The 26,946-nt window shown below is 42.3% G+C and overlaps 2 protein-coding genes and 1 long non-coding RNA gene across 9 annotated transcripts in view; 2 read left to right on the forward strand and 1 right to left on the reverse strand.

Moving 5' to 3' along the window:
* The first annotated feature begins 8,814 nt into the window (after window positions 1-8,814).
* CEP20 (centrosomal protein 20) lies at window positions 8,815-19,619 on the forward strand. Its single transcript, XM_019666101.1, has 5 exons — window positions 8,815-8,878; window positions 13,931-14,128; window positions 15,004-15,088; window positions 16,221-16,357; window positions 17,863-19,619. The coding sequence occupies exons 1-5, from the start codon at window positions 8,851-8,853 to the stop codon at window positions 17,937-17,939; spliced, it is 525 nt and encodes a 174-aa protein (XP_019521646.1). The 5' UTR covers window positions 8,815-8,850; the 3' UTR covers window positions 17,940-19,619.
* A 31-nt stretch (window positions 19,620-19,650) lies between these two features.
* On the reverse strand, window positions 19,651-24,957 carry LOC109395246 (uncharacterized). 2 transcript variants are annotated; one of them, XR_002126601.1, is made up of 3 exons: window positions 24,747-24,957; window positions 23,251-23,451; window positions 19,651-19,738 (listed from the first exon to the last, which is right to left on the reverse strand). It is a non-coding gene; the product is annotated as an uncharacterized LOC109395246 (long non-coding RNA). The 2 variants fall into 2 exon arrangements; XR_002126602.1 differs by having other exon boundaries at window positions 19,706-19,875.
* A 94-nt stretch (window positions 24,958-25,051) lies between these two features.
* MYH11 (myosin heavy chain 11) overlaps window positions 25,052-26,946 on the forward strand; it is a 117,044-nt gene continuing 115,149 nt past the window's right edge. For 5 of the 6 annotated variants that reach the window (XM_019666084.1, XM_019666087.1, XM_019666088.1 and 2 more), the window contains exon 1: window positions 25,052-25,133. The gene's annotated coding sequence lies outside the window, so the exon portion shown is untranslated. Of the gene's footprint in view, window positions 25,138-26,946 lie in introns of all 6 variants that reach the window. The other variant, XM_019666085.1, reaches the window with a different exon arrangement.

Raw genomic sequence — 26,946 nt, forward strand, 5'->3', positions numbered from 1 at the left:
CTTATTAGGGAGACCACTTCATGGACGGTGTAAGTGCCTGACCACTGCAGTGCACATCTGAAGCTGAAGCTTAATAATACTGAATGTCAACTATATATTTATATATATATATATATATATATATATATATATATATATATATAGTCATAGGATGTGGACTACAGCATAAGGAATAGAGTCAGTGGAACTGTAACAGTTATATATGATGTCAGAGGGGTAGTAGATTGGGGGAGGGGGGTTATCACTTTGTGAGGGGTATAAATGTCTATTTATTACATTGTTGTGTACACCTGAAACTAATTTTAAAAAAAACCATCATCCATCAAAATAAATTAAACTATTTGAGCTGGAAAAAAAATGTCCAAAGAAGGACATTATATAATGATAAAAAGATAGATCCATTAATAAGAAATAACAATTATAAATATATAGGCACCTAAAACAGAGCCCCAAAATATATAATATGAAGCAAAAACTGACAGAATTGAAGGAGAAATAGACAGTTCAACAATAATAGTTGGAGACTTCAACACTTTCAATAATGGATAGAACTACTAGACCAAAGATAAACAAGGAGATAGAAGTCTTGAACAACACTGTAAGGCAACTAGACCTGAGAGACATTCGTATTTACAACACTCCACTCAAAAACAGCAAGAATACACATTCTTCTCCAATGCACATCGAGCATTCTCCAGCACAGACCATACGTTCAGCCACAAAACAAGTCTTGATAAATTTTTTTTTTTTTAGCTGAGCCATCCTGCCACCTGTTGGCAGCTCAGCAGCAGCTTAGTTCAGGCTGGGAATTGAACCGGCGACCCTGTTGCTCAGAGCTCACACTCTTGAGCGAGTTCTTAACCAACTGAGCCACTCCACCGACCCTTGATAAATGTTTAAAAGAATGAAACCATACGAAGTATGTTCTCTGATCAAAATGAAACAAAACTAGAATGAAGCAGAAAGAAAACTGGAGAATTCACAAATATGTGCAAATTAAACAACATACTTCTAAGCAACCAATGAGTGAAAAAAGACATCACAAGGGAAATTAGAAGATACTTTGAGATGAATGAAAACGAAAATACAATATATGAAAATGTATGGTATGCAGCCAAAGCAGTGCTCGGAGGAAAAGTTGTAGGTGTAAATACATTAAAAATGAAAGATGTCAAATCAATAACGTAACTTCCCACCTTAAGGAATTAGAAAAAGAAGCTCGAACTACGCCCAAGCAAGCAGAAGGAAGAAAATAACAAAGATTAGAGTGAAGATAAACAAAATAGAGACTAGAAAGGCAAAAGAGAGTATCAACAAACCCAAAAGTTGGTTCATTCTTTGAAAAGATCAACAAAATTGATAAACCTTTAGCTAAGACTTACCAAGAAAAAAAGAGACAGGACTCAAATCGCTAATGTCAGGAAGCAAAGTGGGGAAGTTACTACCAACTTTACTAAAATAAAAAAGAAATATTCTAAACCCTTGTATGCCAGCAAATTAGAAAGACTAGATGAAATGGACAAATTCCTAGAAACACACAAACTGTCAAAAACTAAGTCAAGAATAGAAAATGTGAATAGACCTATACTAGTAAAAAGATTTAATTAGTAATAATAATTTTTAAAATTCCAATAAAGAAAAGCCCAGGACCAGATGGCTTCACTGGTGAATTCTACCAAGCATTTAAAGAATTAATACAAAAAAACCCAAAAACCTAAAGAATTAATACAAATCCTTCTTGAACTTTCCCCAAAATAGAAGAGACCAGCATTATCCTGATACCACAGCCAAAGGCATCACAAAAGAAAACTATAGACCAATATCCCTTATGGATATAGATGCAAAAATTCTCACTAAAATAGCATATTGAATCCAGCAGCATATATAAGATTACATCATGATCAAATAAGTTTTACCCCAAGGGCAGGCCAAGTGGCTCAGTTGGTTAAGAGTACAAGCTCTGAGCAACAGGGTTACCGGTTTGACTTCTGCATGGGATGGTAGGCTATGCCCACCTGCAACTAACATTGAACACCGCACCTTGAGCTAAGCTGCTCTGAGCTGCCGACAGGCAGTCAGATGGTGACTGGATTTGGAGCTGAGCTAGCTGTGTCCTCCACAACTAAGACTGAAGGACAACTTGGCAGTTCCCCTTCCCCAGTTCCCCAACAAAATCTTTAAAAATAAATAAGTTTTATCCCAGAATGCAAAGGTTTTTCATTATTTTAAAAGTCAATCCACGTCATATACCACATTTATAGTATAAAGGGGGCAAAAGACTACGTGAATATCTCAATTGATGCAGGAAAAAAGCATTTGATGAAATCTAACACCCTTTCATGATAAAAATACTCAACAAATTGGACTAAAAGGGAACTTTTTAAATCTAAGGGGCATATATTCAAAACCCACATGATATGCAATGATGAAAGAATTAAAGCTTCCCCCCTAAGATCAAGAACAAGACAAAGATGCCTTCTTTTGTTACCACTATTCAACATTGTACTTAATGTTTTAAAATACAGGTTTTATTATTATTCAGGTATGGTGAGGCCAACCGATCAGGAGATGACAGCCATTGAAAAGATAGTTTATTATACCCGCAGGCCTCAAGAGAAGAGAGCATGCCACACCATGGAGGAGGGGACACACAGGAAGCTCTGGGGGCAGTAAGGAGGCAGAGGGATAAGGGGGGCCTTATTGGAGTTCCAAAGGGAAGAAATGGAAGAGGCAGAGTAAGCAGGCTTATGATTGGCTAGTTTGAATAATTTCAGCAGGCCCTGGGGCATAGGGGCTGTCCCTAGCTGTCTGAGACCCGGCCTTGAAAATTGCAAAACATGGTTGAAAGAAATTTAAAAAGATCTAAATAAATAGAAAGATATCATGTGTTTATAGATTGGAAGACTTAACATTGTTAAGATGGCAATGCTACTCAAAGCAATCTATAGATTTAATGCCATCCCTATCAAAATCCCAACATCCTTTGATACAGACATGGAAAAGCCAAAATTAAAATTTATATGGTATGACAAGGGACCCTGAAAAGCCAAAACGACCTTGGAATAGAACAAAGTTGGAAGACTCACACTTCGTGATTTAAAACTTACTGCAAAGCTACTATAACCAAACATTATGGTACTGGCACAAGGATAAATATATAGGTCAGTGAACTAGAGTTGAAATTATATAAATTAACCCATACATCTATGGTCAGTTGAGTTTTGACAAGAGTGGAGTGCCAAGACCATCCATTGGGGCAAAAAATAATCTCTTCAACCAATGGTCCTGGGACAACTAGATATTTCCATGCAAAAGAAGGAGATTGTATATTGAACTCATATCGTAGACAAAAATTAACTCAAAATGGATCAACAACCTAAATATAAAAGTTAAAACTGTAAAATGCTTAGAAGAAAACCTAGAGGCAAATCTCCATGACCCTGGATTTGCAATGGTTTCTTAACTATAACACCAAAAGCACAAGCAGCAACAACAAAAACAGATACATTGGACTGCATCAAAATTAAAAACATTTCTGCACCAAAGAGCACGATCAAGAAAATGAAAAGACTGGACACAGAATAGGGGAAAATATTTGCAAATCGTATGTTTGATACAATTCTGGTATCTAGTGCTGACTGAAAAATGATGTCAACTCGGTGTTTCATCACCAAAAAGGATTTATTCAAGGGAAAGGGTTGTAACCCACTGCCTGCAGACCTGGTAAACCCCATGTATATATACTCTGGCCTGCATGCCAAGATAGAGGGGTATTTATAGAAGGGAAGAGGAAGTTAGAACCATAGAGCTTTATTATAGATATAGAGTTTTTCCTGTAGTGTTCTCCAGATTACGAACAATGCAAGAGCTTCCATAAGCCCTAGCTCCTCCCATAGACACTTCCCACTGATCATATTTGCTTAAAGTTCCAGTTGGTCTTTATCACCAGAATATGTAAAGAACTTTTACAACTCAAACACACACACACACACACACACACACACACACACACACACACACAAAGAACTCAATTCAAAAATGGGCCAAGGATTTGAATAGACATTTCTCCAAAGAAGATATTCAAATGGCCAACAAGCACATGTAAAGAGGCTCAACATCATTAGTCACTAGGAAAATGCAAATAAAGACATATCGTGGTGATCACATTGTAAGGTACATAAATGTAGAATCACTATGTGCTACCCTTGAAATGAATATACGTTGCAAGTCAACTATACTTTAATAAAACACATACACACAAGATGCTGCTTCTTCACACACACTAGGCTAACAAGCATTGACAAGGATGTGGAGAAATTGGAACATTTATATATCACTGGTAATAATGTGAAACGCTGTAGTCTCTGTGGAAAACAGTCTGGCAGTTCCTGAAAAAGGTAAACAGAGAATCCCTATATGATCCAGCAATTCCATGCCTATTTATATTATACCTGAGGATTAAAATAGCTGTTCAAACATTTGTATACAAATATTCACGGCCATGTTATTCATAATAGTCCCAGAGTTGAAACAACCCAAATGTCCATCAACTGATGACTGGATAAATGTTTAGTTTATACTATTCCGTTGTAAACGGAATTTATTTATTTATTCAGTCCTAAAAACAAGAATTAAATACTGCTACATGCTACAATGTGGATGAACCTTGAAAACACGTAAAGGGGAAATAACCCAAATATAAAAGGCCTCATATTGTATGAATCCATTTACATGAAATGTCTGGAAAAAGCCAATCCACAGAGACAGCAAGTAGATTAGTAATTGTCAGGATCCTGGTGGGTGGGGGAAGGGGAAAATGGGGAGTGGCTGCTTAATGGGTACAATTTCTTTTTTGGGGAGATGGAAATGCTGTGGAATTAGACAGTGGTGATGGTTTGCACAACCTTGTGAATGTGCTAATGCCACTGAATTGTACACTTTAAGTTGGTGATTTTTATGTTATATGAATTTTACAATAAAATAAAAAAATGAGTAGAACTATGATCCAATTCAGAAGAATGAAATATGAAGAGAGCTTTGCTAAGAGTCTCTGGGGGAATTCTTCCTGGCTGTCTGGGAGAGTTTCTGGAGGTTTTTCTCTTTTCTCCTCTGCCCGCTGTCATGTTTGAACGTCATACTGGGAACAGCTTCAGTCATCTCACCAACCCTTAAAAAAAACGGCGTCCGTCTATGGGGGAGGGTAGAAGAGGGTCACTTGCACGCAATTTCGCACTGTGTTCTGAATTAAATACTCCCCACTGAGTAGGTAGTTGAATTTCAGCCCGAGTTCTTCTTGGTCTGTGGTCGAGTGTTCCCAAGGAAGATGTTTTTTTTAAGAAGCTGTCTGCCCAGGGGAGCCCTTTCTCTAATTTTCTTGCAGTTACCATATATATTAGTGACAGCCCTAGGGCAATCTATGAGAATATAAAGAAAAGGAGCCAAGACACAGGTATAAGTCAGCCTTTAAAACTGCCTCCCACCTGGACTTCCAGTTATACAATTTCCTTACCAATAAGACCGTTTGATTTGCACCCCCCCAAACACCTAATCAATCAGGAGAGTTTTTCGTTTTGTTTTAGTGGAGGGAGAAAAGAATGGAGTGAAAGTATTAGTAACTCAGAGAGATAGCTGCCAATCTGACATGTCCCTCCAGCTTTCTTTGAAAAAACTGCCCAAGATCCATTTGTCTCCTGTAGCCCATGTATAGGCAAAACACATACTTAGTATTCCCTTTTTCTTTAAACCATTGATGACATACTACACAATGTCTATGAGACAGCGCTTTTTAAAATTTCTATCTATGCATCTTGCTGATAATTATTTGGTTGTTGGAAAAGTCATAATGTATTTTTTCTGTGTTTTTCGTTGCAAAAATGTGTCATGACTTTTCCGACAACCCAGTACATCTATGTCTATATTCATACGCGTATGTTTAGAGCTGCCTTTTCTTTGGGATACTGCATGCTATTTCACTTATGGCTGTACTTTCATTTACTTAACCAGCCCCCCCACAGATGATATTGGTATGTCCAGCAATTTTTTTAAAGTCAAGTTCATTGGAGTATACATGCAGTCAAGGTCACCCTTCTAAGTGTGCAGCTCTATGAATGGTGGTAAACATATGCAATCGTAGAGTCACAGCCAAGGTGGAGAACTATTCCATCACTCCACAGACCTCCCTGTGAACCTTCCTCGTCCGCCCTCTTCATGCACCCTCAGGCCCTGGCAACCGCTGCTTTGCTTTGTGTCCCTGTACATTGCCTTTTCCAAATCATCATAAATGGAATCATACAGGATAAAGCCTTTGAGTCTTGTTTCTTTCAATGCATTTGAGATTCACCCTTATTTTTGCGTGCATCAGTCATTGGTTCCTTTTTATTTCTGAGTGATATTCCATGGTACAGATACACTACAGCTGATTTACATCCGTTCACCAGATGGAAGACAATGGGTCGTTTCCAGTTGGGGCAACTATGAATAAATCTGCTCTCATTGCATACTGCCTTTTTTTATGGACATAAGTTTTTATTTCTCTTGGGTAGACACCTAAGAGTGGGATTACTGCGTTGGATGGTAAGTGTATGTTCGACTTAATTAGCAGTTGCCAAACTGATTTCCAAATTGAGTATACTATAATACTTTGTTTTCCCACCAGCAATAATATATACACCGTATTTCCCCATGTATAAGATGCACCCTTTTTAAAAAAACTTGGGGTCTAAAAACCGGGTGCGTCTTATACAGTAGTTGTAGATTTTTTTACTTGCATTTCCCGCTTTTTTGCGCTTGTTTTTGCACTCATTGTTGTAGTTTTTTTATGACACAGCCAGTTTTTAGACCCCAAATTTTTCACAAAAGGGTGCGTCTTATACATGGGGAAATACGGTACTTACCAGCATTTGGTATTCTCATTTTCAGTGGTTTTTCAGCCATTCTGGTTGATAGATAGATTTTGTCTTCTCTAAACAGTGCTACAGTGAATATGCTCATATACCTATCCATCATAATTAGGTGTGAATATGTCTGTAAGATGCATTCTTAAAACTAGCATTGATGGATCAATGGGTGTGAAGGGTTGATTACACATTACCAAACTACCTTCTGAGAAGGTGGGGCCGATTATCCGCCTACCTGCTCGGTATGGTAATACTCATTTCCTCACATCCTCACCAACATGACATATTACCCAATTTAAGTATATGCATTTAAATGAAATTTGACTTTAGATGATTGCTGTGTGAGCATCTACCTCATAGGGTTGTTGGTGAGGCCTTAAAGCAAAGCTTTTAGAGGAGTGCCTGCCACACAGAGTTGCAATGGCTGTTAGTTATTGTATGATCACCACTACTAATCAACCAACTACATTTTCATTTGCCTCGCTCTCTGAGTTCCTCATCAGTACCTTCAAGAGTGTTTTTCTCTGAAGAGCTCAAACATTCTACTTTTGGGATTTAGTTAATCCTTATAAATCTCTTCAGATGCTTGCCAGGAATTCAGGCACTGCGGATTTTACAGAATAGGAAAAGGTGACAGGATAGGACCTTTCTAAGGTTACAAATCTGTGTCCCACGAGATCAAAATTAATCTCCTTTGGAGTGGGAGTGGATCCCTCTAGGTCACAATGGCTTTCAAGTTTTCTGACTGCCACCCACTTTAAGAAATACACCAGGAACCACAACACACATTTATACGGGAAACAAAAGTTTCAAAAAACAACGCTTGTTTTCTTTTCTTTCTTTCTTTTTTTTAGCTGAGCCATCCTGCCACCTGTTGATAGCTCAGCTCAGGAATCGAACCGCTGTTGCTCAGAGCTCACACTCTTGAGCAAGCTCTTAACCAACTGAGCCACTCAGCCGGCCCAATACTTGTTTTCTATTTGCTCCATTCCATTTCATTGAAAATATGTTCGTTGGGATCCACTAATAAATAAATTTCAAAAGCTACTATTGGGTTAAGACCAGCAGTTTAAAGGGTATTGTTGTTACAGGACCTAGATCACAGATGTTGGCCTTCTGAGCAATAACAACTGGACTCATAGAACCTCACACTCAGTTTTGAATACATTATTCCCATGGTCCTTTTTCTTCATCTCCTTGGTATGCTAGAGCTTATTCATTCATCAGTTATGTTCACAAATAGCTCTTGGACTCCTTATGTGTACTGCCCAGGAGTTTTAAGCATCAGCAGAAGAGAATAGGATAGGCTTTGAAGAGCAAGAGGCCTGGATTCAAATCTGACCGCCACCATTTGCTGGAGATCTTGGTTAAGTCTCTTCAGTCACCCCACTCGTGTGTAAAGCATTCAGCACAGGGTCAGGCTCATAGCGAGTATTAATACAGTGGTTTTCAAGGTATGGTGCCCAGACCAGCAGCATCAGCGTTCTCTGGGAACTTGTTAGACCTGGCAATTCTCAGACCTCACCCCGGATTTACTGAATCAGAAACTTCAGAGGTGGGGTCCAGCAATCTGTTTTAATAAGTCTCCCAGGCGCTCAAGTTTGCGAATCACAGGCTTAACACATGGTAACTATTAACAATGAGTGCATGAAGTTGCAGAGGTGAGCAGCATCCGCAAGTAAAGAAAGACTCGGACCTGCCTCAGTCTCCACTCCCCCTCCCTCCTCCCTTAGCTAGTGCCTGCCTAGAGCGCTCGCTGATTGGGCCGATCGGTGGCTGGACAGTCACTACCCACCCAACCACGGAGGGTGTAAACTGAGAGGGGCGGGACTAGGCGCAGAGGGTGGGGTTGAAGGGTGGGGAGCCGTGCGCCTATTGGCTGCAGACCACGCCGCGGAGCAGGACGGGGCTGCGCGTGCGCACAGTCGAGGCGCGCCCCAGGCGGCCGTTGAAAATGGCGACTATCACCGAGCTGAAAGCTGGTGAGTGAGAGTGGGAGGCTTGCCGGTGCAATAGCGCCTGGCCTGCCACCTGTGAAAAGGTTGGGATGAAAGGAGGGCGCACGCGGAATATGAGCCAGCCTTTCCGGAGGGGGGAGGGGGTCGCTCTGCAGAGTCAGGGCCTGCGGAGCGTCCGGGTGGTGTGGCTGCTGCTGAGCCACGGCCCTAAGGGAAGGGGTGGCACAGGGGCAGTTTTTACACCGGCTTTGAGTTGGAGGAGTCGCAGGATCTGCAGGTACCTGAGAGGTCTTCAGCCTTGCACCTTGGGTCTCTGGAGCATTTTTCTGGACCCCCCCAACTCCCACCCTGGAGCTGTGGCCATGGGCTGGACCTTTTACTCGGCGCTGATGTTTACAGTACCCAAAATCATTATTGGTGTTAGGCGCAACCCTAAGCCATTTGCTTGGTTGCCTCCTTGCAGCCTTACAGCTTGACAGGTCGGTCCCGATTTCCCATCGGGAAAAACTGGAGGTAGAAAGTTGCCTGGCCTGGCCATTCTCCTGTCTCTTTTCGGAAAAGTTCCACAGAGGTGCGAGTCCTTAAGCTGGTAACATTTGTACCCCGCTGGTTTTGACGTAGGTGTCCAGACGGGTGGCAATACTACTAATTACAGTTATTAGTGATTGAGCCCTATGTGCCAGGCACTGCCCAACCCTTGCCTTATCTAATTGATTCTATGTAACAACCCTATGCCCGTTTCACAGATGAGGAAATTGGAGTGCTGAGACGTGCAATCGCGCGCCCAATTTAGTCAGAAAGAGGCCGAGTGTGAGAACTAGATACGCTGCACCAGGACTCCAGGCCTTCATCACTGAGTGATACTGCTGCCCGATTAATATCACCAGTTTCAGTTTTCAGGGCACTTGAGGCCTAAGCCAGCAATTAGAGATTTGTCAGGGAGGGGTGGAATCTCTTTGAGATGGTCCAGTAACCATGGGTATGAATGTGTGTGTTTGTGGCACTGGGCTGGTGAAGAATCATAAACAAGGCATGCCTTTATCCATAAGAACAAACTTCCCATAAATCAGTGAATCCTCTTCCCCAGGAAACACATGTCACACATAATACGACATACAACTTCAGAGGACTTAGATACTTAGGCATGTAAGCCAGGTTGAAAACCTCTTTCCAAACAAGTTGTTATGATACAGTGTTTTAAGATTCATAATAGAGGGAAGGGCAAAATGCTCTGGAACCCTAGAAGAACTGGGAATTAGGGATGTCCTACACAGATGTAGGGAGCCTTTTATGTTTTTTTCTGCATTTTCCAGTTCTGAATGTGCTTTGTGTTCAAGAGAAACCCAATCAAAATGTGTTTGCCCTTCAGTTATGTTTTATGAGCTTTGAGCTTTTTTTAAGAAGCTCTTTTCACATTTTTCCACCCACTTGGTTCTGCCTCTGGGAGGTAAGAATTCATATTGGAGAAGGCAACTGAGGCATGAGCTGGTGATCAACCACTGAAATGGTGATGAGATATGCTAGGTTTCCCAACCCCAGCTTCATTAATATCTCATGTCTCTGCTGAGTTTGAGTCTGTGCTGCGTGCAAACACAGAGTAATTGGGACAGGATCCTTGCCAGTGGAAAAACATCTCTCGGTCTAATTTCCAAAGATGGAATTAGAAAACGGGTTTGGTTATGATCCCAAGAATATGATAAGGCTAGTACCTTTTTATGGGCCTGTTACAAAGCCTGATTAGGTGAGAACTATACGTACTTATATACCTGCAAAAAGTTTGAGGGGATGAGTTAAAAATAAGGGGCAAGAAAGTTTAAGGTCTAGTCTAGATTGTATCTCTTTAATCATATGACATGTTTATAAAGCTTAAAACAATATTTATATTCTTGGGCCCCCTTTATGAAGTTTCATTATTTTGGTGTACTTATTTGGTGCCTTTGAGAGGGCACAGTACAGTATTAAACTGTATTTATTTTATCTAATAGTATACAGCACTGAATTATAATGCTCCTAGGTAGCATTTATTGAGCTCTTCCTATGTTCTAGGCACTGTGGGTGAGATGTGTTCATTCTCTGGCATTGTTATTTAGCCAGTAGGGACAATTTGAAAAAAGAAGGTACCAGACCACTGCAAGGGATGGTGCCAATTCAGCCCTAGGCCTTTACTACCCATACTAGTATTTATTGATTTAAATCTCATTATCACAACTATTGATATTTGTAATAATGACCCTTGCTCATCAAGAAAAAGTTAGGTCAGGGCCGGCTGAGTGGCGCGTTGGTTAAGAGCTGGCTTGGGACGCCAGAGGGCCCCGGTTCGGATCCCACATAGGAGGGCCAGTGACACTGCCCTCTGCAGCTAAGATGCTGAACAACAGCTCGACCTGGAGCTGGGCTGCCGTGACCGGCGTAGGCTGCAGCCCCTGTGGCAGTGAGTTGCCATGGGCTACCGTGTGTAGCCAGCAGCCAGTGTGAGCGGCCAGCAGCCGCAGTGAGCGGCCGTCCAGAAGCCGGCGACTGATCTGCCTCGCCCGGGAAGAGCGCAATGATGGTGCCAACTTGGGCCAGTGAAGCAACATCCTCCACAACTAGACTGAAGAACAAAACAACAGCAACTTGTCTGTTCCCCTTCCCCCGATTCCCCAGCGCTGTTCCCCTCCCCCAACTCCCCAATAAAATCTTAAAAAAAAAAAAAGAAAAAGAAAGTTAGGTCAGGAGAAGAGATCCAAGATAGCCGAGCAGATAAATACTGTGCCTGCGTCCTTCCGTGAACAAATTAAAATTACAACAGAATTATAGAACAGTCAACCAAGAGAACCATCTGGCTGCACAGAAGTTTTATAACTGAGGATATAAAGAAGAAGCCATGTGGAGAATGGCAGGAGGGTCGGAAACGCGGAACTGGCTGACCCCACACCTCCACATGGCGGTTGATAACCGGGAAGGTTATCTCGGCCCTGGAGGTTCCCCCCCATAGGAGCAAGGGACCCCAACCCTACACCGGCCTCCCCAGCCGTACTGGTGGTGGGAAGAGGAGCCCCCACAACACCTGGCTGTGAAAAACTGTGGGGATTCCAACCATCCAGGTGGGACTGAAGGCGGCGGGAAACCCAGGCATCCTCTTAAATGGCCCACACAGACTGTCTCACTTGCAGGCACTCACTCACCTTGGACTCCAGCGGAGGGACAGTAACTTGGGGGGTGTCAGAGACATACAGGGGGCAGACTGAGTTGTGTGGCTTCAGTATGAGGGCTGAAGGACAGTTGGCATTTTCCCTGTGAGGAGATCTCACCCCCGTGCAGCCGGCCTGCGGGCGCCATCTTTCCTGTGTTGAGCCCGCCCCCTACGCTTCCGGCCAAATCGGAACCTGATTGGCCCGGAGAGCTCTGCCCTGCTGACTCTGGGATCCCACCCCACCCAACTCGCCCAATGCCGGAGGCACTTTCTCAGGAGCAGCCAGCCCTGCTGGCATTGCACCCTCTCTTGGAAAACTATCAGCGTCTGACAGACCCCAGGTGGGTGGCGACTGGCTTCAGACTGGCCTCTTCGTGCTCTTGAGACTTTTGCTGAGTAGCTTCAGGCTCAGCACGGGCACCCAACCAGAATGTACATTAACCTGGTGAACACAATTCTTCCTATTGTCGTGACCCCACGAGACCCTGCCTCACCCAACTTGCATACCACAGGAGGCTTTATCAGGGGCTGAACCTTAAGGGAGCTGGCAGGTGGCAGCAGGCCTTGGGGTGTCCTGGCATTTTGCGGAAATATAAATTGGTTGTTACACCGTATTCATGGGGATGTGGGGTATTTCATAAGGAATATAGCCAATAATATTGTAATAACTATGTATGGTGTCAGATGGGTACTAGATTTGTTGGGGTGATAGAGGGGGTTGGGGGACAGGGTGTAAAAGGTGAAGGGAGTTAAGCACAAACATATAATAGTTACAGGATAGTCACGGGGATGTAAAGTAAAGCATAGGGAATATAGTCAATAATATGGTAATAGCTATGTATAGTGTCAGGTGGGTACTAGACTAGTCAGGGGATCATTTCTTAAATTACGCAAGTGTCTAACCACTATACACCTGAAATTAATATAAAATAATACTGAATATCAACTGTAATTGAAAATTTTAAAAGGGTGGAAAAGTGAAGGTTAGTATGAGGTTCAAGTTTCCAGGTATAAAACAAATAAGTCATGGGGATGTAATTTACAGCATGGGGAATATAATCAATAATACTGTGATAGCGTGGGACGGTGTCAGATGGTTGACGGACTTATCATGGTGATCACTTCTTTAGGTCTATAAATGTTGAATAATGATGGTGTATACCTGAAACTAATATAATGTAAGCTACATTTTCATATATATATATATATATTATTTTTTAAAGAAGTTAGGTTATATTCAGCATATATATCCCTGATTTTTTAAGATGGCAGTGATATACTCATGTTAGATTTCTAACTAGGCTTAAAATTTCAAAATCCTATTGTTTTAAGGAATTAACTTATCATTGTCTTTAAAAAACAAACAAAACCCAAAAAACAAAATCCACCTTTTTATACAGAATGGACCATTCCCTAAGGGTTCTGTATAGCAAAGATTTTTATATAAAAGACACAACACATTCCTTCCTTTTATATGTACTTATTATCTTTAATCGTCTTTTTTTCTAGACCAGAGATTTTTAGTGACACACACAACCTGCCTGTAGTGATAAACACTCGAAAATATACGAGACACTGGGGTTAATTTCAGGTCCCAGTATGCTGACTGTAGTTCTAGCCCCCCTTTTTCCTCACTGAAGAATGTATATCAGACTGTAACCTCTGCCAGCGACAATGTTGGAAGGATCAACTTGAATTTGCTTATACATAAAATAGTAAACCGCTGCAACTTGGGAACTTTATTTTTGTTACAAGCATGGCTTGTGAAATCTAATGTGACCATTGTTTAGATTGAAAGCTGCTGTTAGGCCATTTACCTTTTCAACATTTTACTTTAAAGTATGCCTGAGAACAACAAAACTTATTCCATCATTGAAGCATTTATGTTTTATATTTAACAGTTTTAAAGGACACCTTGGAAAAAAGGGGAGTATTAGGGCATTTAAAAGCGAGGATTCGAGCTGAAGTTTTCAGAGCCCTAGATGATGAAAGTGAACCACGACCGCCATTGTCTCACGAAAACTTTCTTATTAATGAATTAATTCGGGAGTATTTGGAATTCAACAAATATAAGTACACAGCATCTGTCCTCATATCAGGTAAGAGGTTATTGTTAGTCACCCGAGACAAAATCTGCTTCTTCCCTTCTGCCAATTCTAAGAAAGTCTTTAGCCTAGAAATCTAATTCCCTTATGAAACAGCATCATCTCAGTGGCTGGAACATAAACATCTCATGGGCTCTTTCCATAGCTTGAACAAGTTCTCATGAGGCTTATCATATTGTAGGGGTGTGCTGGTTTTTCTCCCCTGAACAGCACTCCATTGTATGGCTGTATCAATTTATCTGTTATCCGTTGATGGACATTTGAGTTGTTTCTGGTTTTTAGCGATTATGAATCAAGCTGCGTAAACATTCACGAAAAGTTTTTGTGTGAACAGAAGTTTTAATTCCTCTTGGTAAAGAGCTAAGAGTGGGATCGCTGAGTTGTGTATGGCAAGTAATGCTTACTTTGATAGGAAACTGCTCAACTGGTTTTCAAAGTGGTTGTACCATTTTGCTCTCCCACCAGCAAAGTATAAGAGTTCCAGTTGCCCTGTATGCTTGCCAACATTTCATTTTAGAGTTAATTTTACTTTTATAATTACTGCCACCAAAAGGATGTTGGTATTGTCATGTGTTTAATTCACAGGCTTCTCAGAAACAGACTTCTGCAGTCTAGGATTGTATGTAGTTCAAATGCAGAAACAGTATTTCCCCAGCCAAAAATTAGACTTAAAAAGTGACTTTATGTTAAACCATATTGTTATAATAGATATTTTGAAAGTCATTATAAAAATCATAAGTTGGATCTGCTATCATCATTCTTCCAAAATCTGAAACATGTGTAAACCTGGTAAGTGAGGTTCTTATCAAAATCATATTTACTTTTTAGATTAATAAAGACTCAGTGTTTTCATGGTTTTTTCCCCCCAGAATCTGGTCAACCTGTAGCTCCATTGGACAGACAATTTCTCATCCGTGAACTAAATGCATTTGAAGAAACAAAGGATAATACAATGTAAGAAGTTATTATTAATATTTTTAAATTAAGCTTCCCGATATTGTTGTATTAGAATCACCATCTCATCGTGGTGGTTTTATTTCTTGTTAATCCAGCAGGCATGTATTTGGGTCCAGTGTGTGTCTAGCACCCCACCAGATCCAAGGTGTGTAGCAGTGAACGAGTCGGAGGAGGCCTCTGCTCCCTGGAGCTAAAACCCCTGTGGCTTCAGACAACGAAGCACCCCCGCCTCTGTCTCAGGGGCACTCACACCGCATGGCTTCTTCATCCATCCTGTTTTTCTTCTGACACTTTTGCTCTATCAGTTGTTTCTTCCTCACATTTAACTGCTTCCTTTACTTCAACTTAGGGATGTACTCAGATCTCCCCTCTCCAAAAAAGCCTATCAACTCCGAACCCCGAGGTGCTGCTCCATCTCCTTTTTACCACTGAACTTAGTGAAAACCAACTCTCTGCTTTCATTACGCCCTCTTTTGCCCTTCCTGCATCTTAAATTCTCCCCTCACCATTTATACAAAACTATGCTTTTAAAAAGAAGAGTAACCACTTTCTAGTAGTTTCTTAGTTCTTTTCCTACTTTGGTGTTTCTTAAATTTTTCCCAGAGGATCCCTGAATGGCAAAAAAATTGTACGCAGGTGCCTGGGAACGTAGCTCAAAGCAGTCTTCTCCTAGCAAGAAACACACATACACAAACACACACATTTACAATTTGAGAATTGTATTTATTTCTTTGTATAAAATACATTGTATTGATCATTGTATAAAACTCAGTTTTGTTTGAGATTCTGCAGCATTTTGTAACATTGACTGCTCTTCCTTAAAACACATTTTATTGTTTGTCTTGGTTTTCCTATCTCCCTAATGGTGTTCTCAGTTTCTTCATTGGCTCCTTTAGGGTTCCTTTAAATTGTGGGCACACCCCAAGTTCCGTCCTTTTCTTTCCTTCTTAAATTTAAGAAAAGCATGAACAGTTTGCAATTTGGATAAAACCCCCATGCAACTTTTTTCTTTTTATTTCTAGTGAATTACTTGGCTATTTTGGGGTCAGAGGCTACCTTGTAAAAACAGATGTTTGAAGCTTTTCCTGTTTATGCAAATTTAATTGATTTTAGTTTTCTTTTGCCATAGACCTCTTTTATATGGGATTTTAGCTTATTTCTTGCATGGAACTAACGATGGCATCCAAAATACATTTCTGAAAGGATCTTCACGTCAGCCTCCGAACTCAGATGTGGGTGGACAACCTAGTGGAAGCAAGGAAATGGGTATGAGTTTGCTGAGATTTATCATTTAGCTGTCAGCAAGTATATTTTCGTCCTATATACTTATATCTGTGGAGTAGTTTTTCCTGAGCTTTTGCATCATAGCCTAAGTCCACTTATATCTAACATAGTCTTAGCCTGTGTTACTTAGCCTCCAAAAAACTAAATGCTTTATGGAAAGAGAATCTTGCAGGGAGACGGGTGGATGACAGGACAACATTTTTAGGTGTCATTTCCATATAGAAGTATTTAAAAACCTGATTTTTATGTAAATTTGTACTTTCTGGAGCAGCTTAGTCCTTAGCATATTGAATAAATAGTTTTGGGGGCTTTTTTTTATCAAGTTATCATGCTTTTTTCTCTCAAAGACTGAAAAAATGCAAGATTACTGAATACAGATAGAGAAGTCAAAGGCTTGTGTGTCCTTTATAGCTTCAGGATACCTCTTGTAGGTCTCTACAAATAAAAAAACCTTAGGAGAATAGCCCATATTTCTTTCAGAAGGCGTCCTCTTTCAGTGAGCTTTCAATTGTTTGGATTACATCAGCAACAGGACCTCAATTTGATCATCTGAACTGAATGGTTTAGAGCTCAGTGTGTCCAGCTGTGGGAGAGAGTTGATCTCTTTAAGAAGTGCAGTCAGGTGGGGCTCAGGCAGCTGATGATCAGAACAAATATGAGATCAACATTCGAATTGCTTTTTGTAGTTTTCCTAAACTGCTATGAGCAATATTGATTATGTTAAATATTTGCTGCATCCAGGATAACCTTTTGGAGGTTATTTTCGACTTTGCACAGGGTTATCCTTCTATATATCTTAGAATTCTGAACTGGATGGAATACTAGAAATGAAATCATTCCCAGCTACTTACTTTATAGTTCAGAAAACCAAGACTAAGAGGTTAAGTGACTCATCCAAAGCATAGCTGCGCATTTTTAGCAGCATTGGCACCTCTGATTGCCATTCCTGTACACTTTTCCATTTAAAGAATATGGGGTTTTCCTTGTTCCCTTTTCAGGGACTGGGTAATTTTTCTGATTTTAGTAGGGAGATGTAAACGGTGCTAGCTTCTTGCCACAAGAGGGTGCTGCTGGGAGGCATTTCTATTTGAAGAAAGATAGGGTTTCTTTTGTTTGTTTGTTTGTTTGAAGAGCTTTGGCATTCCTCAAAATGCTAATTGAACACCCTGTCCTTTCTTGGGAATTATGAATTACATAAGAGAAGTTTGTAGCTATTTACCCCTGGCTTTACCCCAGGGGATGCTCTATTCACTTAAAAAAAAAGTCAAACATGTTTTAATAAATAGAGTGAGTTCCTAGTACTAAACATTTGTGATTTCTTCCATAGTGTTTAAAAAGTAGTGAGTTTTTTCCATTGTCCTAAGCCATCGAAAGAACTCATACAATATTAAATATGTAACCTCCTGAAATATATGTAACCTTGTCTGGCTGGCTACTGCCTATTTTAACTTGGGACAAGTATTGATATTCATTTCTGTTCATTTCAGATGACCACCCAAGAAAGGAGAAGGGGAAAAATACTAATAGTAAAGATCTTCATATTTCTCAAGCTGTGAAGAGATGACATTTCCACTTGGGGCGTCTTTTATCTTAAAATTGTATGTACTGTATTAAATAACTTATATATATGTTCCCAATGTTACCGGAATGCATCACCAATATTTGTACTTTGTAGAAATATGAGTTTCTGCAAAACATTTAGTCCCTCATGTTTTACTGCATTTGTGAATAAAAGCTAACTCTCACCTAGCTCATTGGATTTGACTTGAAAGAAAATACTGTTTGTAGGAAGTATTTTAAAGGTCCTTAAACTTGTGAGAAATGGAAGGGTTTTCAGTACCCTGTACATTAAAAAAAAAAAAAATCAGGTCTTCATAGCCATATGCTCTGCTCTTTAATATGGTAGAGTAATTAATTTTCTTCAGACTGGAATTAGGTGGGTTTGTAGGAAAATTCATTCTTGTTTTTAAATGATATAAAAGAACACCAAATTCAGAAAAAAATGTAATTTCTATAAAGTTTGATTTTTTTTTTGATTAGCTGTTTTTCAGATAACCATTTATAATTAGATTTAAATATCTGAATTACTATCTGAAGTTGCACTTTTAAACGAGGCAACAATATACTTTTTCTTTCCTTAGACCATTTTGGCTTCTACTGGAAGATTTAATTAAAAGGTAGAAGGGGAACCAATGCTTTTAATTTTGCTGTACATGAAACAAAGAGTTTATTTTATTACATGAAGAATGTGGAATCAGCATGAAGAGACAGGCTTTAGGAGAAATACCAGAAAGTACCTTTTAAAAGATGGCATTGTTTAACTTCTACATGCCCTTCGCTTGTTCTGTTACAGGATGGGCTGTGAAAGGACCGATCCCTACTTATATGGGCTCAGACAGTCTTATTAAATGGCAATTTTTATTCTTGGGATGGAAACACAGTAAGAGCTCTTCTAGTGCTCTCTCTAAAAACATGCTACTTTGATATTTATTAAGACGTTTTTATAATGTGGAGTCTACAAACTGATTTGGCAGAAAACTGACCACTACAGTGGACAGTGATTGGGAAAAATCATAAGGTATATTCAGAACAAAACTGCCTGGGCGCCTGTTTTCCACAGGGAAAGGGATGAGGCTGTAATTGGCAAAATTAGCATTCTCTTTAGGGTACTGATTCTGTGCTACCTTTGGAAATTATTGAAACTTTTGATTTTGTATTTGATGCTAGCCAGTGTTGCGTCTATACAGATTAACCAAGAATTTTTATTTGAATACAGAAAGTTATTAAAGAAATCCCTTTAAACCATACTTTATAAGTAAAAGGCTTTTGAGAGGCTAAAAGGACATATTATTAATATATAGATGCAGAAGTTTTTATAAGGGCTCATTTTCATTTTTTTAAAAATGAAATCTGTAGTATCCGATTATAATAATGAATTCTATTGTATGTGGGAATATAAATATCTAAATTCTTCTCAGAGGACTTGGTTTATGTCCAGAGATGTTGGCAGTGGACGCTAAGTTTACCTCAGGAATTGCAATCATGCAGAACTAGATTAAGAAAAAAATCCTGGAGTTGAGCATTTTGTACACTAATATAAAATTATCAAAATAGAAGTGAAACAGCATTGTCCCATGTCCACAGTGCTTTTGTATGCGTTATTCTGGAACTTGTTTGTACCTGGGCAACTTTTATACTTTTGATGTATATTTAATAAAAAAACAAAAACAAAAAGAAACATTAAGCAACTCACCTTTGTGCAAAGGGTGTTCGTATGAGTGTTCTGTCATCAAAGATGGACGCCAAACCCAGAAGAATTTTGGGAGATGGCTCTCCAGGCCTTCTGTCAGGGTCTTCAGCAGCCTTGTTGTTGGAGAGCATGGAGGAAGGTTGAGGAAGGGGAACGTTTTCTGACATATGTGCACGTGGCATAAGCCCTCTCACCCTGGAACAATCACTTTTCATGCAGTGGCAATGGTGGTGGCTGGTGGTGGCATTCTCTGGGGGACAGTATCATACTCTATGGGGCTATGTGTGGTTCAGAAAGCATGTTTACTATTACATTTTTACATTTGGAAAAGAGCAAAACACATTTTCAAAATACTGAGATTTTTATCATTATCCACCAAGAAGGATCTTGGGCTGAGAAAATCTGCTCTGGAAATTTCTATACTCAGGATTTTTGGACAGTGTCAATTAATTTGTAATCCAGTAGTTTAAAAAGGTACATGGGCTGAGACATTAAAAAAAAACAAAAAACCTCAAGGAAAGAAAAGGCAAATATTTATATAGAGGACCCATCAAACTATTTTCATAAAGTCACAAATTAGTACATCATTACTGGTGGTTTTCATGGGTTGTTGGGAGAAGTTTTAGGAGAAAACTTGGATTTACACACAAAGAAAAACAGGATGGGAATTGGAACTGAACAGGGATTTAGGAAAAACGGAAATTTAAAACTTGGACAATCTAAAAAAACTCATAGCATGAACAGAGGTGGCTTTTGAAGATGATAAATTTAAACTTAGCGTATATGTTTGCATAGAATAAACTAATAGCTTTATAATTATGTGCAAGAATATTTGTATATGACTCAAATGCCTGTATGATTATGTAAAATCTGATATATTCTTTTAACCTAAAGCCAAGTGTACACAACGGATTTGTGAGAATATACCTTTAAAGGCATTTAGGACAATCTTCCCAGCCCTTGGTATTTGATTTTTGTAATAACTTCTGCAAGGATTGTGTGGTCTTCATTAATTTTTTAAAAAAGGAAAGCAAGGTAAAACTACCTTTTTTTAAAAAACATAGGCTTTGTTTTTTAGAGCAGTTTTAGGTTCACAGCAAAATTGAGAGGAAGGTACAGAGATTTCACCTGTCGCCCCTGTCCCCCCCATACAAGCACAACCTCTTCCACTGTCAGCATCCCCCACCGGAGTGGGACATTTGTCACAACAGATGAACCTACATTGACACATCATTATCACCCAAAGTTCACTCCCGGTGTTGCAATTCTATGGGTTTGAACCAATGTATAATGACATGTACCCACAGTTATGGCGTCACACGGAGTAAGTTCACTGCCCTAAAAATCTCTTTGTTCTGCCCATTCATCCCTCCCCTCACCCGCTGGCAACCACTGATCTTTTTACTGTCTCCATCGTTTTGCCTTTTCAAGAATGTCATATACTTGGAATCATACAGAACGTAGCCTTTTCAGACTGTTTCTTTCACTGAGTAATCTGCATTTAAGGTTCCTCCATGTCTTTTCATAGCTTGATAACTCATTTATTTTTAGTGCCAAATAATATTCCATCATCTGAATGTACCGCAGTTTATTTATCCATTCACATTCTGAAGGACGTCTTGGTTGCTTCCAATTTTGGGCAATTATGAATAAGGTTGCTCTAAACATCTGTGTGCAGGTTTTAGAATGGACATACGTTTTCAACTCATTTAGGTAAACCCTAAGGAGCATGATTTGCTGGATCATATGGTAAGACTATATTTAGTTTTGTAAGAAACGGTAAAACTACTTTTACTGAGAATTTTAGGACTCTTCCCAATAGAGGTAGAGTTACCAGGAGGTAGAGTTCCCAAGACACAGAGTTGGAAATTGGTGATGAAGGAAAGAGCACTGCAGGTTACTGTGCAACGTGATCTTGTACCTGGAGAAGAAGCACGGGGCCATCAGGAGTGACACAGAAGTGCTTCTGTGCAAGAGAGTAGGAACTGAGCAGTTCCTGTGGTCAGGAGTGGTGTCCCTTTATTCACAAGGAGGCAGAGTCCTGTGCAAATCTTGGGCTGGATGACTTGAGTACTGATACACTTTGAAATAATTAAACTGTGAAGCACATGCTGGAGTAAACCATGTTTGGACTGGATCTTTAACAGTATTAAAAACTAGAGGGAATTACACTTTGGAGCTTTTTGAAGCCAGTAGCAAATACAAAGCTATTTGATGAAAAAAAAAAAAAAAGACTCCAAGAGAGAAATTTCCCCTCTGCCATCTTGTTCCATGAGTTCATGGAAACTCCCATTAACATGGCGCCTCACAGAAAAGACATGCCAAGGAAACTTCCTGACAGTGCTCAGTCAAAATAACATCTTTTAAAAGTAACTTTTTGTTTCCCTCAGTCTTAAAATAACTGGCTTTTTGAGCCATGGGAAATAAAATGAGGCATCTGATTTAATTACAACAATGCGCTTTTGAAGATTCAAACATCTGAGCCTCTGCAATGGATATTTATTGAATGACTGTTATGTGCACATACTGTCCCCGAGTACTTCTAGAATATACCAGCAAGGTATGAAATGCTTCATATAAGGCCTTCACATGTCACATTTAACAAGCCAGTAGGGAGTTGAGGCAAAGATTCTGACCATCTGTGCTTTTCTTTGAGGAGAAAACCCAGGCTCAGAGAGGTTCACTGACAATTCTGAAGCTGCCTGGCTGGTGCTTAGCAGATCATGAGTTAAAAACCTCCGACTTTTCACCGGACAGGCGGGGTTGGATTCCTGCCCCGTCACTAATTAGTTGTGCTACCCTGGCTGGTTGTTTAACTCCCAAACCTCATTTCTCAACAGCAATGTGGGAAAAAAAAATTTTTAAGTACCCACTTGATAGGGTTGTTAGAAGGATTAGATGAGATAATGCAATCAAGTTCAGTGCATGGTCACCAAGTTCTTTAACAAATCAAATGCAACCCCTTTGAAAGCGCCACTGTTAATGCCTCTGACAGAAACGCCACCTCCTCCTCTGAGGCCAGCAAGTTGGATTCTGACCGCCTGCTGTGGGTTATCTTTCCACGATGGGAAGGTGGGGATCAGCTTGAGTTTTCCCCCTTCCATTTTTCTCTGCTCCACGGCATTTCTGTGCTAATGCAGCGACAATTTCCACTCCTTTTACAGTCTAGACATTACAAAGCATGTGTGGAAGCAGCCCATTCATCATTTCTGAAGAACTTTACCCCTAACTTCCTCAGCCAGTTGAATTACTGTCCCTTCTTAACTTTCAATTTAGGCCCTTTGGGTGCCAGGGGGTTAGGCTTGGGTGTTTTTAGGGGTGAAGAACAGGTGAGCTTGATGATGGAAGGATGAGGAAGGGACCAATACGGTCTGAGATGCAGAGCTCTGTGGGGGGGACTGGGAGCCTGCAGGGACAGGCTGTCACTCACTGTTATGTCCCCAAGGCCTGGCGCAACTCTACTTGGTTTCATGTTTGTGGAGAATAATAGCTAACAGGAAACAACGTAAAACGTTCATTTTACATGGGTCATCTCAAAGACTGTTTACCATCGGCCACGAATAACTGATGTCCTTCCCATTTTACAGGCAGGGAAACTGAGGCACAGAGCGTTCAAGTGACTTACCGATGGTCACAGCTACGAGTAGAAACGGGGCACTGGCAGCTTCAGTCATCTAATCTCAGGGACCTGGTCCTGGCCACACAGGCCAGCTCTCCTGAGCATCTCCCTCTAGAATCCCCCTGGAGGTGAACCATGGCCATGGTGGGTGGGCTCCAGTCCCAGTGAGAGCTGGGGCACTCTCTTCTGGGACCTCATTTTTCTCACCTGCAAAATGGAGGTATTAATAAAGACCCCACCATCACCTGCCTAGTTACCTGGGGGAAGAGTTTGTGAAATAATACGGGGCGTGTGGCAAGCCAAACCCTGTGGCTGGAGGTCGCTGAGACCCAGCGTGGGACGGGGCTCTGCGCCAAGCAATGGGGTCCCTTTCCCACCCCGCTGGCCTCGCGCAGCCGCCAGATACGAGAGGGCTTGGGTATTCTGGGGGGGGAGAAAACCAGGTGAGCTTGATGTTGGAAGGATGGGGAAGGGACCCTTGAAGAGGGTCTTCGATGCAGCGTTCTCATCTGCGGGCCCCTCCCGCGCGCCCCCCCGCGCCGGAGACCGCTCGACACCATATTTAGTCAGGGGGAGCGGGCAGCCCCGGGCTGGTATGCGGCGCTGGGAATTCCGCTGGAAGGAGCCCGCGCCTGCCCTTTTTGGGTTGTCTCCCGCCCGCTGCACCCGGGGAGGGAGGACCGGCCGGCCGGGAACCTCGGAGCCCACGCCGGGAGGGGAGCGGGGCGCCCCGGCTACCCGCGGGTCTCCGGCCTGGCGCGGGGCCAGCCCACCGCCTCCGCTTCCTTTTATGGCCTGTGTGCGTGTGTGTGACCGCGGGGAGAGAGATGCGGAGAGGACGGAGAGCCAGAGACACAGACCAGAGCGAGCGAGACGTGAGAGAGAGAGAGAGAGAGAAACGGTGGTGGAGAGGCACAGTGCCAAGCACACAGGAGACAGAAAGACGGACCTGGGGATAAGGGAGTGGCACTAAGAAGGAGGGAGGCAGGGAGTAAAATTTCAGGCAACTTCTTCGTTTGCAGACTTGCTCGGGGCAGGCAGGCAGTAGCCCTTGAGGGGAGCCGCGTTCCTCCTTGGATTCTGACACGCACCTTGCAAATTCCAGTACATAATTTCCACGTATGTTTCAGCTCAGAGACCGGAGGAGGGACATGACTGAGCTGAGGTCACACAGCCAGCGACTGGCACCCCTAATGCCTCAAGTCACAACGCCAGATTTTATTTTTTCCCCCCCTCCTTCCTGGTGGGTGTAGGTGGGGATGGCAAGTTGGGAAAAATAAAAACTTCCCCTTCCCGCACAATTCCCAGCAGTCGGGGCCCCCTGCCTTGCACTTTGCAAAGTTCAAAAAAATCCCCTTTCCTACCCTTCATGCAGCGCGGCCGGACCCCTTTCCAGACCGCGCGAGGTGAATGAGGTGCCCCCTACAGTTCCTCCCAGGGGGAGGAAGCGGTTGAAGCCCGTGTGGCCTGAACGGACGCAGCAAAGCAATTCTCAAGCATACCCCGTAGACACTGGCCGCTCAACGTCTCTCTCTAGGGACCCGGAGTCTCGGTGACTGTCCCGGAGCCAGGGCTGAGACAGAACGCTTCTGGCGGGAGCACCCCTGAGGGGAGCCTCCGCGTCGGCCCCTGCGCGCTCGCCCCAGGTGCGGCCTGGACCAAAGCCCCGCTTCTCCGACCCTGCAGGGGGCGCTGCCAAAGGAGCGGCGTGAGACCCTCCCCGGCTCCGCCTTCCTGGACCGCCTCCCACTTCCCACCCGAGGGCAGCTCCGGGTCTATAAAGAGAGGCGTCCCGGGCGAGCGGGGGAGACTTGGACGCCACTGCCTGGGAGGTGTGCCAGACCTGACCTCTCCACCCAGCTCATTCTCCGTTATCTCCCCGCTTGGAGGTCTGTGAGTAGTCTGGTCCTGGTAGGGGGAAGGGAAATGGAGGGAGGATGGGTTAAGGGCCTTCCAGGGCACCCTACAGGGGCCGAGGAGCCGTGAGGTGTCTCTATTGCCGTCCTCATGAAGACTATGGTGAGAGGGTAGGGGTTCACAATTTTTATTTCTCTCCGCCCCGTCGCCCCAGATTTCCGCCAAACCAGCATCTCCCAAGGTAGCCAGTAAGTACCACTATGGGGGGTTGGGAGGAGTAATTATGAAAGACGACAATGCCTGGGCCCAACTCCGGTTACATGAGCACCTCCAGAAAACCTGTAAAAAAAGTAAACAGAGCCCCAGGTGGTTCTTGTTATGGGGCAAATCCAGGAGATGAGTTTCCTTCCCCATCTCAGAGGCCCGGCTCCGACATCGCGGCGTCTCCACCCTTTATTCTAGGTACAAAACAGGTGCAGCCGAACTCACAGAAAAGTCATTTCTTATCACATAGGCAGGTCAAGTGTCGCTGCACGTGGATTTGGAAGCTCAGCTTAGTTCTGCTGATAATGTATTCATTGCCTGAGTTAAAAACACGTGGGTACATGCTCTGCAGAGAGGGCAGTGTTTTTCCCTCCGTCCAGAGGATGGGCTTGTTGATAATCCTGGAGAGAGAAGGCTGGTTGCGATCCAGTTCATTTATGACAGCCCAGTTTTCTTCCAGAATCCCTCCCTCCAAAGTTTAAAAAATCTCATCCGGGTCCTCAAACACCCACCCGGATGACACAGCCTGCCTTTGCCTCCATGATTTGCAGGTGCAATGGTGCAGGATTCCACCAGGATTTCCTGCCCAGCAGGCAGTGCAAAGTTACTCTCACGCCCCACAGAGGGGCAAAGTGAGAGAAAGTGTGGCTGCTGCGTGTTGTAAGATTTTTCTCCCTGCACAGAGAGCTGGTGGGGATTTTGCTGCTTGAGGAAAGGCATCCTTCAAAGCCATACTTGTCAAGAAGTAAAAGGAAATATTTAGAAACCCGAGACAGGGAGTGATTACAGTATTAAGAACTGATCGATTACGTTGCAAACTGGCTAGGGTTTGGCGCAGGGAAGGCAGGCCGGCTGTTAGCACACTGTTTTGTGTAGTGTTCTGTTGGGTGCAGTCTTCTTGGTTGGTTTAGTTTCTTTAAAGCTCCCATTTTAGAATTTTTACAGCGAGGGAGCTTGAAGATGCTGAACTGACTGGCAGTCATTAGATGGCAGTGTGTAAAATGGGATATTGAATATCCGTGAAAGGAAAAGCAGCCTTTCCTTGCTGCTCTCCCACTGAGGCCAATGGAGCACTTCTGTGCCAGGCACTGTAGCAGTGTTTGACTTAATGCATCTCATTTAATTATTGCAACCACCGTTTAAGGGAGGCATTATGATGCCTGTCTAGTACACAAGGCAGCTGAGGCTCAGAGAGGTTAAGCAACTTGCCCGGTGTCACACAGCTCACACAAGTGGCAGAACCCATTCCCGGATCTGTCTGATGCCAAATCTATACCCTTGACCCCACCATCTTTTTTTATTTACCTTAAACAATAACTCTGTTGGAGTCAGGTTTCTGGTGGGACCAAATGCTTCCAGGAAGGCACATGTTTATCATCTTCTCTTTGAAGAAAACATAAACTGACCTTTTGCAAATATAAAATAAAAGGCACTGTTTGTCCCTGGACGGCGTGGTCATCAACTGGCCCGATGACCTTTGGTGGGCTCAAGAGTCCAGAACGTGAACTAGCTGGGCCTTCCTCGAGAAGCTTCTGGGGCTTGCCCTGTAAACACCATGTTTTTTTTATTTTTATTTTTTTA

This window comes from Hipposideros armiger, unplaced genomic scaffold (genome assembly GCF_001890085.2).
Source record: "Hipposideros armiger isolate ML-2016 unplaced genomic scaffold, ASM189008v1 scaffold_460, whole genome shotgun sequence".
Taxonomy (NCBI): Eukaryota; Metazoa; Chordata; class Mammalia; order Chiroptera; family Hipposideridae; genus Hipposideros; species Hipposideros armiger.

Excerpts from the sequence above, each read along its gene's own strand:
- CEP20 (XM_019666101.1), top strand. The coding sequence starts at position 8,851 with ATGGCGACTATCACCGAGCTGAAAGCTG. Across the intron at positions 15,089-16,220 it reads GAAACAAAGGATAATACAAT|ACCTCTTTTATATGGGATTT; the intron begins GTAAGAAGTTAT and ends CTTTTGCCATAG. Across the intron at positions 16,358-17,862 it reads TAGTGGAAGCAAGGAAATGG|ATGACCACCCAAGAAAGGAG; the intron begins GTATGAGTTTGC and ends TGTTCATTTCAG.